The sequence below is a fragment of the Gallinula chloropus genome, assembly GCF_964237585.1.
Source record: "Gallinula chloropus genome assembly, chromosome: 16".
Lineage (NCBI taxonomy): Eukaryota > Metazoa > Chordata > Aves > Gruiformes > Rallidae > Gallinula > Gallinula chloropus.
In genome coordinates this window covers 12,352,061-12,370,392 of record NC_140101.1, presented here as the reverse complement: position 1 = coordinate 12,370,392, position 18,332 = coordinate 12,352,061, and the positions used below count along the sequence as shown (strand labels likewise).

The window sequence follows — 18,332 nt, the reverse complement described above, 5'->3', positions numbered from 1 at the left end:
TGAAAATTAGTAGACCACTCCAGAATAAAAGAGCATTGAACTGGAATTCCCAGAGATATCAAACAATTTCAGTGACATAAATACAGATCACATTGCAGCACTGGCTTATAACCAGCGTTACAAACCAAGGATATTCAATTTGAGGGTTAAAAGTGAAACCACTGCCCCAGTCCTGCCATCCCCTATGCCCTGGGTTATAAACTCCGCACTTTGAGCTGGACCAAACTTGTGCAGTGCCGGGACTGTCCCTTCTGAATGTCACCACAGTTGAACTAAGGAAAGTGAACATTACCTCCTAACTCCCAGAGTACTTGGGCTGAAATTTCTGCTGTTTAGGCCAAACCCAATACCTGCAGTTCTGATGTGGTAACAATCCATTATAATTCAGGCATTTTACTGTAGTTTCAGGTTTGTTGAAACTGATATTAAAAACCTACTACTGTTTTCTTCTTTTCCCTTCAAGGTATAACTACTACCTAGCAGAATTTGGGGTTTTGAACCATTACCAAAGGGTGTTTTTTAAGTCTCTAGTATGTCAGCATTTCTGTTCATTTTTCATACTATTTGCTTCGGGATAATTGCAAACTCTTAGGTTTTTCTATTTAATTATTTTTTTTTTCTATTTAGATGCTGACACACACTCAGTTTAAGTACCATTATCCTGAACCTTTATTTTGCTTTATTCACACATCAAGAAACCCATACAAAGGCAGGAAACAAGAACCTCAGCAAGATACTACCAGGTTTGAAAAACTTCTTGTGACCAGCCCCACCAGGATCCTCAGGCTGATCAACAGCTCTGCACTGTGAAGGGTATGGCAATTTTCCTCCTCAGATTTCCAACCTGTCATACATTGGGTGTAACACCAATACTGCCTTCCTCCAAAGCTGCCTCAGCATCTCACAAATCCAGCTGGAGCTGAAGCAAACTGCCCTTCGTGGGCAGTTGTAATCCCAGGAGTGAACTCGTCTGCTCAGACAACTGAAATTTGCTTCATGTGAATTTAATTTGCTGTTTTCAGCAGATCACCCCAAGCCATTGAGGAATGTGCCTGTGTGGTTAGTAGATGGCAAGGCACAACTGTGTCATCATGCATGAGAACAGAGGTTTCAGGCGTAGGCGTGGGGAGCAGCACTCACACACAAGAGAGAAAGGAAAAGCCTTTCTCATGGTCATCTAGCCAACCTCTCCACAAGGCAGCTGTGGTCAGTGCTGGAGAAAGGAGCCTGAAAAGCTGCAAGCTGTCACTTAGAAAACAGCAGGAGCAAGAAAAGTGCTGCTTGAACAGGCTGGGCAAAGGAAGCCTGAGATGCCCTCTGGGCTGGGGACTTGGCAGGAGGATGTTTTCTCTCCTACTGCAGCAATGGTAAATCGTATCTAAGTAAGTCTGTAGTAAAGCTTAGAGTTAAAAACTCCTTGTTGTTTTGAAGGTCGTATGAGACTGCGTGGTGCTAAGCAGTTAGCGTGGGGGACAGTAAGTGTTGGTCCTGGCTTAAGACTCCATCAAGACAAGGAAGAGCAGGACCTGGGAAGTGCACACAGAGGAAGATAGAGGAGCCCTGGGAACAGCTCTAACCCACAAAACAGATCTGTAAGATGCCAGAATTTCACGTGCACTTGTTACAAAGCAGCTTCAAGTGCTCTCATCCTACATGCCTGTTGACCTGCTAGTCAGTGATGCACCAGCAAGACCCACCTTGTTTTGTGCTACTGCACGGCCTGCACCAAGCAGTATCGATTCCCAGAGGGAGAAACTGCAGCACTAACCTATCACGAAGAGATCACACGTATGAAAGCTCCCTGCAGCGCTTGCTCCGTATCACCATGCTGTAGGTCATGGCACAGGGCAGAGCTGCCTGCACAGGGCACGGCCGTGTGCCGAGGTATTTTAAGCTGGTTCACAGCCCAGCCGCCCCGACCGCGCTGGAGGAAGGACATAGCCTCATGTTCAGCTCCCTGCAGAGGAGAGTTCAGGTCTAGGGAATGATGGGTCTTGATGGTTTAAGCTGTGATGAAACTGTATCAAACCTTAGCATTTCTATTTCATACTGCTGATAAGCTACTTCAGCCATTTCTGATGGTTCTTCTGGACTTTCTGATCTGTCTGCAGTTGAACATACAGTGGCCAGTTTTGTAGGTGGAAACACACACAGAGTGATCCCACAATAAATTTATAATCCATGTCTAGAACAAAGGAGATAAGCAAACACACAGCCCTTGGAGGGTGGAATAAAAAGGTGACCAGTGCTCTTTTGCACTCATCTGCACAGCTCATTTTTGGCTCAGATACATCAGATGATAATGTCATTGCCCGCCAGATCAAATGGTGCCACACTTTCAGATCTTACTTCCAATGTTTCCACAGTTTCCTTCTGTGGTAGCAGAGTTAGAGGCAAGCAAAATACATGGACATGTTTTGCATACCACTGGTATTCCACTGCACTGAAAAGTCCCTTTCACTTGTATTTATTGTACAAAAACATTAAAACAATTTTGTAATAGCATTATAATTACACGGAGTTGGACACCTAGACACAGCATAGCACTGTGTCAATAATTTATTACATCTTATGCCACAACTGAACGCTTTTACTATGAGCATTTGAGAACAACTTGGACCTTATACAGAGTAATATATCTTGCTACACAATAATGGAAAGGTGGATACTTAAGAAAGATATGTAGCTTGGAGGAAAGCATATATGGAAGCAAATACTTCCTGCATCACCTACCTCCACATAAAACTTAAAACTAAATCAACATATTATATTTAATGACTCCTCCTTTATATATGCAAAGTTTCAAGAGCTAATCAGAAAGAAATCATATTACAGTGTAACTATTTACACCAAGATGGAAGCACACCAGAACACAAGCTTTTCTTCTGACATCAGGACTCTTTTCTTGCATTTCTTAATGGACAAAGCACACAGGATTCAGCCATGAATTCAGTCTCAACAATATTGTTCAAAAGGATCAAACAGGTCATACCCACAGCTCACTGATACCATCTTTGTCCACTGCCTTGAAGCTAAAACCAGGTGATCTAGAGATGTGGAGGTATAATCTTCTCTGTCATGAACTTCAGTTATGAGCACCAGTCTCATGTTGGTGACACAAGGCCTTGTATCAGGCTGCATGACAGCATCCAAATGCTGCTGAAACATGCCTATGGTGGAGAGACATATACAAGCGTTGGATTTATTGCTACATCCTTGTAAACACACTTATCCTAGAGGCAAGAAATCTAGTTATCCTTATCCAAGGAGAGGTTATGTTCAATGTGTCATATCACCTTTTGTAACATATTCATGTTAGCAACTGTTCTGCTACCTACAACCACATGACTCCACCACCATGTCCTCGTACTGCTTGTAGACCACATTGTTTGCAGAGTCAATGAAAAGAATGCTAATAGGACTCAGCCTGGTTGGGACACAGCAAGTTGGGGGAGTCGATTCTGGGTCCATCGAGTTCATTAATGTTTGGATAACGGCATGATTGGTGGGCTCCAGATGGGATCGAAGGGGGAATTCACACAGCCCTTCACAGTGATAAGCTTCATACTCTAGAGGGGCTATTATCCAGTCATCCCAGCCCATATCCTTAAAATTTACATGGAGGGCTTTTCTGCTACACCTTGCCTTTGGATTCTTTGTGGGCCTCTTCCCTTGCCGTGTTGCTAGAGGAGCTCTTCTCTTCCGCCTTTGATTGAACAAGTACTCATAAACAGTTTTGTCATCTTGGCCCGATCTAGCTTTGATTTCATTGAAGAATAAGTCCCTTTTTTTGGTCCTCCCAAATACCAAGAAGAGAGCCTTTTCATTGACCTGTCTTCCCGTTCTATTAAATCCCACACTCCTGAGATCAACAGCTTTCCCCCTGTCAAAAGTTTCCAGTTCAAAGCACAAGTTAACCAAATTTTTAAAGTTCCTGAAAAGTTTCCAGATGTCAAACACTTCCCACTTCGGTGTATCTGTGATACTGACAGTACGAGAGTCCAGGAGTGTTGCTGCTTGTCTGTTTGTAGAGCAACTAAATAATTTCACTTGGGAAGTTTTTCCAGAAGAATGAGACTTCCATGTATCAGAAGGCTTTTTCCTCAATATTCGAAGTTCTGCTCCCAGCAAGCCATCTTTTTCTAATGCACTGATGTCAAATATATATTTTTGTTTCCTTATAGTTGGCGCTCGCTCGTCTAAAAAAAGCATACACAGTTTTAAATATATATGAAGCACAGATCAATATCAGTTATTCAGTTCTTAATGGTTTCGCTGAAGCTTGCCTAGAAGTTAAGAGCAATTTTTGTCGAAGGCATCAGTTCTCTGCAAGGACCCAGAAGAACTCAGTGACTCAAGAGGGAAATGAGTTTCTGAGTTTGCCTTGCAGAAATCTCATTTGTCTCACCAGTGGGCATTTTCCAGCTTCAAAGTAGCAATTAGCCAATTGAAAAATAGTCCTTTCTCAGGACCGAGCACTCACAGGGCCTATTCACCACTTATATCCTACTTAAATTACTGAAACAGAGTTTCAGTCGTGACCAGGCCTCATGCTGGCTCCAAACATGAGCAAATTTACCCTCGGACGATACAATAGTGAATTAGTACTTTAAAACCAACATCCCCCAGGAACTGCCAGACACAAGGATAATTGCCTTATTAACCTAACTCCACATGATTCACAACTTTTTCAAATTAGGCAGAAAAACATTCCTCCCTTTAACCTTGATTAAGCTCCTGAGCAGCACTAACAAGGAATATGGGCGAGCCAACGTTTTAGCGACATTACGTTAGCAGTGCCTTCCAGTGGTGAGCTGAGAGCCTGAATGCAGCACTTGTGAGCAGGGCATCATCCCTTCCCAGAAGCTGAGCTATTCATAATAAAACGGCAAACAAATCCAGTCCTGGGCAAGTCTTCCATCACCATTACCTGTAGCCTGTGTTGCTTCCTTTAGTGCATGACAAGACTAATGTCATAGGAAGCAACATGGGACTCTCCAGCCAGGTTGGTAAGGTGAACATAATTCTTTGGGAGCCTGGCTATTTCTTGTGTGAAAGCAGACATTAGTCCAAATTTCCAAAGTAGTTTAGAGCCAGAATGTTGAACGGTGAGTTCTGGAGTCCCAGAAGTTATTTACTCCTGTTAGTCTGTGCTTAGCTGGGGGCTTCTGTGGGTAGAAGGTTGGTTGTACCTGAACATATGAACTTAGGGCTAGTACAGGTACACCCACCCTACGTTATAATGACTCCTTGGTCTACAGTTCCTCACTCTTCTACCTCAAACAAATCAGCCTGACCCTTTGATACTGAAACTCGTGTTTTTTTCCACAGAATAGCCCCATTCTTAGCACGCCACGTATTTTTAGACATGCTTTACAACAAAATCTGGTGTTAGCAGTTTCCAGGAGCTAGTTACGGAAATAAAATATGACAAAAATGTAAAGGTTTCTAACCAGCAAAGCATGCAAGGACTGATTTTCAACAATACCTATCTAAAATATTTTCTACATGTTTTGTTTGGCTGCCACACAACCATCTTGCTCTGCCTCTAAATGAATTTTCCAAGATAAGGCAAGAGGTGAAAATCTGCAGCAAAGTTGTACAATTTCATTCACATTACAAAGAGCTATTTGACTTGAACAAAGTGTGAGTATTTTCTGATACTTGCCCACATGTATAAACACACTCAGACATCTCGCTCTGTACACACACACACACACACACACACACACACACACACACACACACACACACACACACGAGCTCCTTTCTTACCTTGTCCTTTGTCTATAAAGCTGGTTATTGTATTGGCAAGTCCAGCCTCCAGTTTTACACTTCCATTAACGCCTTTTTTTTCTGCATCTGAGAGAGTCCTGTACAAAGACAGCATGTATTCATGTGGCGTTATAGGGGGATGTCTGAAAGTTTCCTTAGTTTCCCTCTGGGTTACAGGCTCTTTAGTCTTTTTGGTTTTGAAAGAATCAGTGTCAGTACTGCTCGTGCCAGTTTTTTTCAAAGCCACCTTGCTGCTAAGATTTTGAACCTTTGGAGTCACTGTCCTTACTCCAGAAGGTCTGCTGGGGAGATGTCCTACCTTGCCCTCCGTGGCTGCTGTTCTTGAGAGAACCTTCTTTGATTCATCGTTCTTGGCCAGCAGAGCTCCAGCCTGAACAGCACTGCTTTTAGTCCTAGCCTTTGAGGTCCCAGTACTATATCCATGGCTTGCAGTCCTCAGTGTACCTGCCCGCGCTGAGGGACTCCTTTCTTTTCCTTCTCCTTTTAAAAAAACTAGTTTAGATCCTGGATTACCCTGGCCTGCTTCGGAATTACTCAGCGCTCCAGGAACTAGATCCAGAGACAGCCAAGTCAAATGCCAAAGCAGTAAAGTGAGAAAATGCAGGATTTTCATCCTCTGGTCTTCCTCTGAATGCCACTAAAGAAAAAATCAGAAAAGGTTCCTCCAGTTTGGCAGAAGAAAACATGAAAGAAATTAAAAACCAAAGTCAGCAAAAACGGTTTTCGTTTGAGATTAAAACATTTCAAATCTCGTTGTTCAATGCTTGTATCCAGTCCCATAGTGGAAATGCTCATGTACTCAGATACGATCTCCCCTGACTTCAGTTAGCAGCTATAAAGAACTTGTTCTTGAAAAGAGAAAGTTTACCACCTCGTTTTCTTCTGTAAAACTGACTGAAAACTTGAAGGAGTCCTGTTTAAATCCACGGGGTTTTTTTTCCAAGAAGGAAGAATGGCGTAATGCTGCCTCTGTGTTAAAAGGTTTTTTTAAAGTTTTGAATCCTTTCCAGTGAAAATATTTCACACACAGAGACCTGCAGGTGCTCAGAAATCTTTTACAAACCTGAACTCAGGAATTGGAAACGGAATTCCAACAAACCTATTTAATTACTCTCTGATGTCATGCTGTCTAAACTAATTTAACTGCGATATATTTCTTTAAAAAAATCTTCTTTACCCTTTTCATTAGCATGAGTCATACTCTGCTTCATGTGAAACAGCTCCACAGGCTCAAAACTCCAGAGGATGCCTTTTCAAGTGGCAATACGACCTCTACCTTAGCCTGCGATGAACTTCTCATTTAAACAGGGACAAACTGCAAGATCAACAACTGAGACCTGTCATACAGTCCACTGGATGCATACATTAAAATATCTAAATAAAATTCAGTTAGCTCGTTCTTTTTTCTTCTTTTTTTTTTCTTTGCTTTTTTTTCCCTTTTTTCCCTTTTTTTTCTTTTTCCTTTCATTTTTCCAGAGAGCTCTTAGCAGAGCTGTCCTTTTACCCTCCAGTGACTCAAGGGCTGAGCTGGTAACACAGGCACTGAACAGGGGTGAAGTTCAATTTCTCCCAAGCACAACCCGGCCATCCTCACACTCGGTGTATTTTGGCGTTATTTATTGCTGTGCTTAACCAACCCCCCCCTCAGCCCCCCAAATAAATGCACGTCAGCCCGGCTGGAGAAGCCGCTTGCTGCGGGTGGGGATGCCCGGTGGGGTGGGTGCTGCGCAGTGCAGGGCAGCAGTGCACCCTGCAGGCAGCCAGCCTCCTCCTCCGGCCGCAGGCACCCCCAAACCCCCGCTTCTCCTCCGCGGGCTGCTCGGCTCCAGCCTTTGCTTTCAGATTCGATGCAAAACTTTCAAGAGCTGCCTAGATCCACAGCCAGGATGGGGGGGCGGGGGGAAGGAGGGGAGGTTGGACTAGATGATCTTGGAGGTCTTTTCCAACCTGAGTGATTCTGCGATGGGTAGAAGGCAGCACTCACACATCAAGGCTCTCCTGCTTCTTTTGGCCGTGTGAAGGGGGGGAGCGAGCGGGTCTTTTGTAAGCTGCAAAAAAAATGAACTGTTGTTATTCTAAATGAGCTTCGGGAAATGAAGCACTGGGATGGATTCAACAGGGATTAATGGGACCCTTCTCTCCTCTAGCTAAGTCCTGTCCTCCTCCCTCAGTTGTTTTGATTTGAGGCAATAAGAAAGGGAAAAGATACAGCACTTCATGGCCTGGTTTGTGTGTGCTGTAGCATTTCCCACCCAGACTGGTACCAGAAGCCCCGAACTACTCTCATGAGTAACAACCTGCAGCCCTTAAACATGAGGAGCAGTGCACGCTTCCCTTGTTTTGATGGAGGAAGTGAAGGATAGAAGAGTTCAGTGATTTCACAGGTGCCATAAATCAGGTAGATCCAAAACCCCACCCTCCTGATTATGACCTGATAGCCCTTCCTCTGATGGCAATTGTAGTTTTGATATTCCACAGCAAATTAAAGCAGCTTTTCGCTGAGTTGCCTCTGATGAAACCATTCCCCAGCAGTCACTCCATGCCGGCACCGTGGCTCTCCCAACCATGCCATCCTTTTACCTGTCCCACACTGCCCACCTTCCCACTGGGCAGGAGGCTGGGTGCTGTGTTTGGTTCTTTACAAGGGGAAATGGCACAAAGCTGTGCCAGGGCAGGGTCAGATCAGATGTCAGGAAAGCATTTTCACTGAAAGAGTTGTCAGGGCCTGGAACAGGCTGCCCAGGGAGGGGGTTGAGTCACCAACCCTGAATGTGTCTAAAAAAAGGGTAGATGAGGTGCTCAGGGATATGGGTTAGCACAGGACAGGAATGGTTGCACTCAATGATCTTAAAGGTCTTTTCCAACCTGGTGATTCTGTGATTCTGTGCTATGGGGATATCGATTAGCTTGCCAGTAGGCCACAAACCCAGCTATCTGTTGAGTTCCCACTTTTCACAGCACTTGTAAGAATTTAGCATCATTAAATCTCTCTATTGCTCTACCAAACAGGCAAATGGATTTACAAATGATTTAAGACAGACACAAAAGAACAGGAGGTGAGGCGATGGCATTACAGATTAAAAGCACAATCAGTCACGTGTTCAAAGAGTATTTACATGTCTGTGATTAATGTTTCTTAGTGGGCTGGACAGGCCTAGGCAGAAAAAAAAAAAGAGCAAAAGCAAGCAAAGCAAGCTGCGTGAACGATGGGGTCATTTAAAGAGGCTTTCTTGAGGGACTCTCTGTCTGGGTGCCTGGAACCATGGGAGCACGGTCACTGTGCAGTACACTGAACTCCACAGCCCCAGAGTGGTCTTGATGGTCTTGACCAAGACCCACAGAGTGTCCTGTTATGGCCCTACACTAATGTGGAGTTACTCCAACTGGCTTGGCTCCAACTCAACTGGTAACTTCAAAGTGTATACTTCTTCAGTGCTTGGGCACAGTCACACACCAACATCTGATGGGCTCCCTGAAGCAAGATACACCTTTGTGATCAAACTGCCACCTGTAGATGTTTGTCATCTGGATGCAACGCTGCTGAACTCCAGCCAACTGAAGTCCTACTGCAGCAGGCAGCAGCTCAGTTCTTCTCAGGGAAAGCTCAGTTCACCAGCTTGATCTGCCAGAGGGTGCTGTGCAGGGGCTGAGCCAAGCAAAAAATGCCAGGCTTGCCCACAGAGCCACTGGGTGCACTCTAAAATATACTGGATTCAATGAGTGGCCCCAAACATGTCTCCAAATCCACTGGATTCATGATGCCAGGAGCCAGAATCAGTTCACTGATGCAAACTCGCAGCTTAAGCTGCACATGGAAATCTTTATTCTAGTCAACTATCAGGAATTTCCTTGTCCTTTACCAGGTGGACTAATTTCCAGAAAGGACTTAGAGGATTGAGTTGAGTAAACTCCATCTATTAAGCCATTTGCTGTCACATTCCTTTTGCTTATTAAAATCAATTAACATTATATTTCTGTGATTAGACCTCTGCACCGTAGCATTTTGGGGACTGATTTTTAAAAGTATGAAAAGATCATTTTAGAAAGGAACTTAACAGCTCTGTGCTTTTTGAGAAGAATTAGAGAAAACTCAGAGATGCTGTAATTCAAAGTTGCTCATGGAATCATGGGATGTGTTAGGTTGGGAGGGACCTTTAAGGGCCATTTAGTCCAACCCCCTGCAGTAAGAAGGACACCGTCACTAGATCAGGTCACTCAGAACTTAGGCCAGAGATAAACAAAGATAATAACCTTGCTACTAATGTGGGGAATTGTGGCATGGTTTTAAAGGCTATGCTACAGCATCATGATGATGAATAAAAACTTGGAAATCCAAAGAAAGAAGTGAGTCATTGGTCATCAAGAGACTTGACTATGTCTCTGAAGAGAAGTGAGCCACGGATGAGACAAGTCTAGAAGAAAGCACAGGGGTACTGTCCACTCCATGTCCTGTCTCAAGAACACTAGTACTAAGGGGTACCTGTCTGCTGCGATGGTGCATATGCAATGGGTCCCAAAAGCCAGGTGGTGTGAAAAAGGAAATGACATTTTTGGATGTCACTTGGAATCAGTACAAAGCCAGTTGTCTTGGTATCTGAGTAGTCTCAAAACAGTGAAGATCCAGAACATGAAAGGAGGTCAGAAGATGTTATGTATGTTCATTGGAAACACTACAGGCAAGAATGAAACTGTGCTGCTGGGAACTAAGTCTCACAATGACAGCCCTGCTCAGGCTGCAGCATTTTGCCAGCAAGGTTGGAGAACTCATTTCCATTATGGATCCAAGGACCCTGTTCTGGTGAGACCCCCATGCAGTGCTGTATCCAGCCCTCAACACAAGGAGGACATGGACCTATTGCAGCAGGTCCAGAGGAGGCCACGAGGATGATCCAAGGCCTGGAGCACCTCTCCTGCAAAGACAGGCTGAGAGTATGGAGCTTGTTCAACCTGAGAGGAGAAGGCTCAGGGAAGACCTTATTAGTGGCCTTCCAGTACTTGAAAGGACCTACAGGAAAGCTGGAAGGGCCATTTGTATGGGCATGTAGCAATAGGACAAGGGGTAATGGTTTAAACTACAGCAGAGTAAGTTTAGACTAGACATTAGGAAGAAGTTCTTCACTCTGAGGGTGGTGAGACACTGGCACAGGTTGATTAAAGAGGTGGTGGAGGCCCCATCCCTGGAGACATTCAAAGTCAGCTCTGAGTGACCTGATCTAGTGAAGATGTCCCTGCTCACTGCAGGGGGTTGGACTAGATGGCCTCTAAAGGTCCCTTCACACCTACCTCATCCTGTGATTCTGTGACTCAGAGCTGTCCCCCACATTTCACAGCCCAGGCAGGGCAGGCCAGGAGGGGTGTCAGTGTGGGCTGGAGCTACCAGCTGCTTGTAGTGACTCTGACAGCAAGTCCAACACAGTGCTTAGACACAAACAACAGCTCTATGCTCTTACAGAGCAGCACTTTAGTCCAGGAAGATATGAGAAGTTGAGACAGTGCAACATGCTCCACTCACTGAGCAGCAGGGCTGTGTACAGGAGGGCATCACATGTTTAGCTTGTACTTGTCTTGCTACACTTTCAGCAATTTCGATTTTTGTCTCATTTGACAGGAATTTATAGCCTTAAATTAACCTCTCTTCATCATGTCATCCATAAGCTAGAGATGCTTCAGCCACTTTGTATAAAGCAGGTTTTCAGTGCTCATTCCCTAAATGCTTTTCGGCAATCACAGCCTCACAAGTGCCTCCCCAGCTGTGAATACTTTGGGGTTTGCCCAATGCCTAATGATGCTTCAGCTTTGATAAAACACATGGGGCCGAATCTGATTCAATTATATTTAGGCTTCCACTGCATGGAAGACTATCTAGCCAGCTTTAACAGTCAAGAGAGAAAAATAAGACACAAACTAGAGCTGTAGGCAGTGACAATTGGGAGCACTGAGCTTCACCACCTTGCACCATTCACTCTATGCCAACCGGCTGCTCGGTATGAGTGCCGGTGTCTTCCCCACGCACTGCCGTGAATGCTGTGGCACCTGTGGCTCCCTGTGCCACAACCAGACCGGCTTTTTGCTGGGAACAAAAACCCCAGGAGACCTCTCGGCTTAGCGGCACCTTCATCTCGCAGGGACTGCTACTGGCACCCGTCCTCCTCGCCGGGTGAGAGGAGGGTGTTCGGGGAACTGCGTTCAGAGCGCTTGGCAGAACCACAGGTGATTCCAGAGCTTCTCCTCACGCCAGCGAACCCCCTGCTGCAATGGGAGAGCGCCCGGGACGGCTGCCGCCGGGCAGGGTACCACCGACACCCACCCTGGAGCAAACCGCTGCCGGGGCGGCCTCTCCGCCGCTGTGGCACAGGAGCAGCGGGAAGGGGATCGCTGCCGCAGAGCTGGATCGAGCGAACCCGGCTCTTCCTCCCCACGGCCCGGCTAACGGTCACACCCGGCGGGCAGAGTGAACCGCTTCGCCCGCCCCGATCACGCCAGGCCGCGGCCCAGGGCCGCCTGAGCGCAGTCAGCCCGGACAGGCCGCGGGCGGGTGGGGGACGCGACGGGGCGGAGCCGCGCTGGTGGCGGGACCGACTGGCGGGCAGGTCATGGCGACGGGAAGCGGGGAGGCGGCTCGGATCCAGGCCTCCCTGCGGCGCCGGCTGCAGAGCTCGCAGGAGGCGCAGCACCGGCAAGCGGTACTGGTGCGAAAGCTGCAGGCGAAGGTAAGGAGCGAGGGGTGCCTGCCCGGCGGGGGACTGCCCGGGGACGGGCCGCGGTGGCGGGGCAGGGGTGCGCCGCGCTGACAGGGGACTCGGCGGCGACAGTCTCGGGGACGGGCGAACCCCGGGGCTCCACCGGGAGCCTCCACGGCGCTGCTGAGGGCGGGACGGCGCCGATCCCGGAGCTCAGCGGAGGCCCCGGGGGCCACGCTGCTCTCGCTGGGCTCTTTCCGCACTGCAATGAAGGTGCCTGGCCTTTGTTTGGCTGGGGGAGCAGGCGGCTTTCCCAGAGGGAGGAGTCGAGGCGGCAGGGGTGGTTCTGGGCGGCCCGGGACTGGCAGCGAGGGGGTGCCGGCCCCGGGCAGAGGGCCGGGCAGTGGCCGGCTGTTAGGTTGTCCTGCTTTTCTTGCTCGTCCTCTGCAGCTGAGCAGGCATCCATCCGCTTTCCGCAGGGTCTGAGCAGGGGGGCTGTGCTCGGAACTCCATGCCTTGCTACAGGGGGAAACGCTGTTTGGGAAACTCATTTCTCTAACTTCTCCAGGACCCGCTGGCCTTGGAGCCCCTTGGAAGTACTGGTGTGGGGTACGTGGAGGTCTCTCTGGCTTAGGATGAGAGGACAGCACTATGTGTAGAAGAAACCCTGTCTATTTCTTTACTCTTAGATAAGGTTAAGCTTCCCTTTCTTGTAAGGACTTCTTGTTGACTGGACTGCTTCTTGTAGCACTGTGGAATGTGATGGGCTTGGGCTGGAAAGACTTATGGGGAAACGAATGTCTGGTCCAAGCTGCATTAATTCATCTTCATTCTGTGTATCCCTCCAGGTACTGCAGTACCGGACTTGGTGTCAAGAGCTGGAGAAGCAAGTGCAAGCAGAAGGGGTGAGTGTGCAGGTTGCTAACTAAAGAGAGCGTACATAGCATTTGCTACCACAGACAAAAAGCTCCACAAAGCCATTGCAGAGGAGAAGGAGATTTTGCTAGTGAGGGTTTAGAGAAGTGCTGTAAGCTTGCCTGTTAGTCTTCTGTCCAGCTGGCTCTCTTTGAGCAGCCAGTAGTCTCAGAAATGCCGGTCAAGAAAACCCTATGAAGAAGAATTTAAATTTTGTGAAAGAGTTTATTACTGGGGTAATGTTTGTCCTAAGTCTCAGGAGAGGGCTCTGCTGCCTGTGACATTGTATGTCTGCCTCTGAAAAAGACTTGGTTGAAACACAGCATTTTGGAAGGCAAGAATGCTGGCGTTCCATGTACAGAGCTGACGCTGCGCTTGTCTTTCTGCTTCACAGCCCAAGTAAACCTAAAAAGCGAAGGGTAGGAGAGTGTTCCCAGGCTTCAAGTCTAAGTGAGCACTGGTGGTCATGAGCTGAGGATAGCTAGCTGTGAGAATGCAATAGTGGGAGACTGAGGAGAGCTGCTCACCTGGGGCACCTCCCTTCCTCTCCCTGTCGTGCATGAAAGAAACCACGAGCTCCTGAGAGACCAAACAAATGGAGGGGCAAGCAATGGGTGCTAACAGCAGTGAAGGGTATGCCAGAATTTGAGTAACTGTTTCCTTTCCTCTTAAGGGGTCCCTTCCAGGCCGGTGGGAAGCCACAGAAGACCACAGCCTGGAGAAAGTGCTACTTCAGTTAGAAGAGGAGCAGCAGAGGTAGGAGAAAGAAGCATTTCCTTATACTTTGTATCCTGGATGCTTGTGGAAGTGAGGGAAAACCTGTCAGTGCTACTTAGTCTCACCAAGGGCAGCAGTTGGGCAAGCCGCTTTGAAAGGAGGAAGGTCCACAGTCTTTCTGTGGTGCAGTAATAGTGTTGTGTGCTGAATGGCTCTGTTTTGAGCAGGGGTTGTTCTGGGTGACCTCCAAAGGTTCCTTTTCAGCCTAAATTATTCTGTGGCTTAGTAGGTGACAATGCTAGAGAAGGTGGTGTATCTAGTGATCAGGCAGCATGAAGGGGAGGCAAGACATCAACTGTAATCATCGTCAAATTTGAAATGGAAGGGTAAAACTTGAGGCTTGAAGCAAGCAGAAGCAGATGAGTTTGCCATCACAGATCTTAGTTAATGCTAGGAAGCAGTTTTACTGCCTTTCAGTTTGACAACTGACTCAGTATTGAAGGAGTTGAAAAATCACGGGGATGCTGCTTGTGGATAGCAGTTGTTCAGTGACCTCACTGCTGTCTCTCCTTTTCCAAGGTGTGAGAGTCTGGCAGAAGTGAACACTCTCCTGAGGGAGCACCTTGATAAAGCAAATGAGGTTAATTCGGCCCTCAAAGAAGATCTTGGCAAGCTGACAACAGATTGGATGAGAGCCCGTGAGGAGCTGGAGATGAAAGAGAACGAATGGCGCGACGAACGTGAGGTAAGGGTGGGCTATGGGAATGTGGGGCACGATGCCAGAGTGGCATGGGAATGCATTTTATTTCTGGCATAGAGGACTTGCTGTATGAAAGTTGTGACTTTACTGTGAGGGTGGTGAGGTCCTGGCACAGATTGCCTAGAGAGGTTGTGGAAGCCCCATCTCTGGAAGTGTTTAAGGCCATGTTGAATGGGGCTTTGGGCAACCTGGGCTAGTGAAGGTCTCCATGCCCATGGCAGGGGGTTGGAAACTAGATGATCTTTGAGGTCCCTTCCAACCCAAACCAGGCTGTGATTCTGTGAGGCTTGCACAGTGACAGGCAAGGCTGAATCAGCATTTCTTTTTGTCTTTGCCCGTTTAGCTTTATGAAAGCTACTTAAGGGGTGAACGTAACCGCCTGCTCAGCCTGTGGCGCCAGGTGGTAACCTTCCGCCGTCACTTCCTGGAGATGAAGACTGCCACTGACCGGTGAGTAGAAGTTAAGGACACCTCTCTCTGCAAGGAAACCATAGCTTCCCTTCACACCTGCTTTTTGAGCCTCCATGTTATGTGAGTTGCAGCTAAGGATAGGATTTCCCCTTTGGTAGTCTGAAGCGATGCCATTAAAGGTGCTTTAGGCTCTTTTCAGAATCCTTTTTGTTTGATGCTGGCTGTCAGATAAAACTCAGGGGCTCGGGCTTTAAGCAGTGCAGAGGCCCTTAACAGACAAACTTGACTCTGGTGATGTTTTGCCATGTGAACACAGATACAGGCACATGTGGACACATTGGAAGACCCTCACCAAAGCTATGCATGCAGCACATAGAGCGGTCCCTTTTATAGAGTGATTAATGTCTGCCTTAAATCTGACTGGGGATTCCACCTGCTCCTGATGGAAAGATCATTCATGAACATTTTTATGGTTTTTCTTGTCATTGCCAGCTTACACTTGTGCTGGCCAGTTTGCATTCACTTATGCCTGTACCAATGCTGTTGAGAGAAAGAATGGCTTCCCTATCCTGTTACTGCATTTAGCCAGTGTATTTTGCCTAGTTTGATACCACTTCTTGTGATTGTTTTCTTGGTTTTGGTCTCACTGAGGTTCCCCTCAGAGTTGCCCTCTAAACAGGCAGAAATAGCATTAGCTGTAATAGCATTCTTCTGGTGTCAGTCACTAAGGGGAGCTGCTCTGAGCCAGCCTGATGCACAGCGGAGCATCGAGTCATGGTGCACAGAGGGTGTTTCTGCGACAGGGGAGCAGAGAGATCCACCAGGAGCCAGCACCTCTTGCAGGATCGCTGATGCTGCCTGGGCATTGACACCCCTACATCTACAAAAGGCAGCTCTAGGGAGCACGAGCCACCAGAAGCACCATGACCAGAGTGGTCAAACAGGGTATGGCACAGTAGTTTGTGTGGCAGTTGGCACAAGAGGGTGTGCAGCAGGGCACCTTTGTGGAGCAGGGGCATCCCACTGGCCGAGTGGCACCGTTTAGTGACAGGTCAAAGGCACCCATCCTACCTACCCTTCAAGGTAGCTCTAGCCACACCTGGCTGTTCCATACGTTTCTTCTGATGTCTGAAAACACAACAGACTCATTTCTTTACTATCCAGTAGGCTTGCTGCTCAGTTGTCTGGATGCATCCTGATCCCAAAGTGTCAGATGAGTGACCCATCCCCAGCAAAGATGTCATCTTTCCCGGTGGCTTTTACTGTTGCACAATTCTGTGCTTCAAAAGTGAGTCAGCTGATGAAGATGGTGGTGTGAACATTACCTCTTTCTTTATTGTCCTCCAGTGATCTGTCAGAGCTGAAGGCTGAGCAAATGAGGCTTTTTGGATCCATACTTGTAAGCTGCTCCAACATAAACTCTGGCACACAGCTCTGGGAGTCTGTCACTCTGCGTAGGCCTGTCCTAAAGGGTCAGGCACAGCAACCAGCAGACCAGGAAATAAGCCATAAGACTTTGGAAATCACATGCTTAGAAGTCAAAGTGGACCTGGAGAAGAAGGAACTTCAAGAAAGGTAAATGTATTTTAAACTTTGCTGTTACCAACATTACCTTTCATGGCTGCTGCTTGGGTTCATAGATGGGCTGTGTTCATGTGGCAGATGCACTCGTTCTGCACAGCCTTGTTTCTGTCCCCAGTCAAACTATTGCCTTTAGCAGAACAGATAGAGAAAAACATCTGACTGACAGAAGCTCTTCTGAGTAAGATGAGACTGGAAAAGAGATTGCATATTACTGTGTTTTTACTGTTAACTGGTTCTTGGTGAGAAATTGAGACCAGCAGAAAGAAAGCTCTGACTCTTGTACAGCCCTTTTGCTACCCAGGGCTGTGGTAAGGGAGCTGGGAGGAATTTTCCCAAGACCATCATAATCATTGTGGCACCTCTGTACTGATGTTTCCTTGCAAGACTGAATGCAGGAGGCCTGTGGGGCAAGAAGTGCTGTTCTGCAACATAAAGCGTTACTAATCCGTAGAGAGGAACACAGCTTTTGCTGTATTTGCTGGGTTGAACTTTCTCTGCTATGCTTCTGGGAGCTGCTTAGCTCTTTAACAGGTGATGGAGTGCAATGCTTTTGGAATGGCATGTGGACCTTCTCTTCTCAGGGTGATGGAGCTCTCAGCCTTGCTTGCACAGTCTCAGAAACAAAACGAGGAGAAGGAGAAGACCATGAAAACCCTTAACGACACTCTGGAGATTCTAGTATGTTTTTCCTTTATCTGGAAGATGGCCCAGTGTTTGCTCTCCAGCCTTAGCACAGAGAAGTGTGGCTTCCTCCAGAGAAGGAGTGGTAAAGACACTAAGTGTATGGGAACATCTGGCACATTCCCACAATATTCCTTGTGTGTTGGGCAGTGGTTCTGCAGACAGTTCGGTGTCTTCCGCAGCGGGGTTGTGCCAGTGCTCTGCTGTCTGTGACTTAAATATGCCAAGGATCAGAGTTCCTTGTAACTGACAGCTTCTTAGCTGTTGGTCTTCTTAGTTTTAGCAAAGAAGAAACTGAATAGATAGGGGACAGAATATACTGGAATCACTAGGGCTGAGGCTTATCAGCATGCCAGTGCTGGGTATGCTGCAGGGGCACCCAGCTCTTCCCTGCCCACCCTTTCCTTATTCTGTTCTCAGGAGGCAAGTCGGTTAGAGAAAGAATATGAAGCTTCATTGACTAAAAGTGCCAACGAGGAGAATCTTTCCCTCCAAAAGCTGATAAAAGATATAACTGCGGTGAGTAGACACTTGGGACCACATCCCTCTAAATCTGATTTAAAAGTACTTGAGGGAGGCAACAAGCCAGCCCAGGGAATAGATATAGATCTTATACATGGTCTATGTTAACTGCTTCTGGATGTTTAATTTTTATACCACTTTTCTGATATAAAACCTCTTATGAGTTGGCTGTTCTGTGACACTTCAGCTGAGGTGCTAGAAGTTTCAGTACCTTTGCCTTCACTGTCCTGCTAAGGTCTGTCTTGGACTGTTTTGTCCTGAGTTGG

At 47.1% G+C, this 18,332-nt stretch overlaps 2 protein-coding genes across 2 annotated transcripts in view; one reads left to right on the top strand and one right to left on the bottom strand.

Moving 5' to 3' along the window:
* Positions 1-3,330: 3,330 nt before the first annotated feature.
* Positions 3,331-6,409, bottom strand: GDF5 (growth differentiation factor 5; the record flags this gene model as incomplete). The annotated part of the gene is made up of 2 exons (XM_084271559.1): positions 3,331-4,199; positions 5,776-6,409. 2 exons carry the CDS (start codon positions 6,407-6,409, stop codon positions 3,331-3,333), a joined length of 1,503 nt encoding a protein of 500 aa, XP_084127685.1.
* A 5,980-nt stretch (positions 6,410-12,389) lies between these two features.
* The window catches only part of CEP250 (centrosomal protein 250), a gene marked incomplete at its 5' end in the record, with an annotated part of 33,429 nt that continues 27,486 nt past the window's right edge, over positions 12,390-18,332 (top strand). The window contains 8 exon segments of the mRNA XM_084271452.1: positions 12,390-12,506; positions 13,325-13,381; positions 14,065-14,147; positions 14,688-14,853; positions 15,212-15,318; positions 16,627-16,854; positions 17,445-17,541; positions 17,965-18,063. Coding sequence (XP_084127578.1) covers positions 12,390-12,506; positions 13,325-13,381; positions 14,065-14,147; positions 14,688-14,853; positions 15,212-15,318; positions 16,627-16,854; positions 17,445-17,541; positions 17,965-18,063 — 954 coding nt within the window.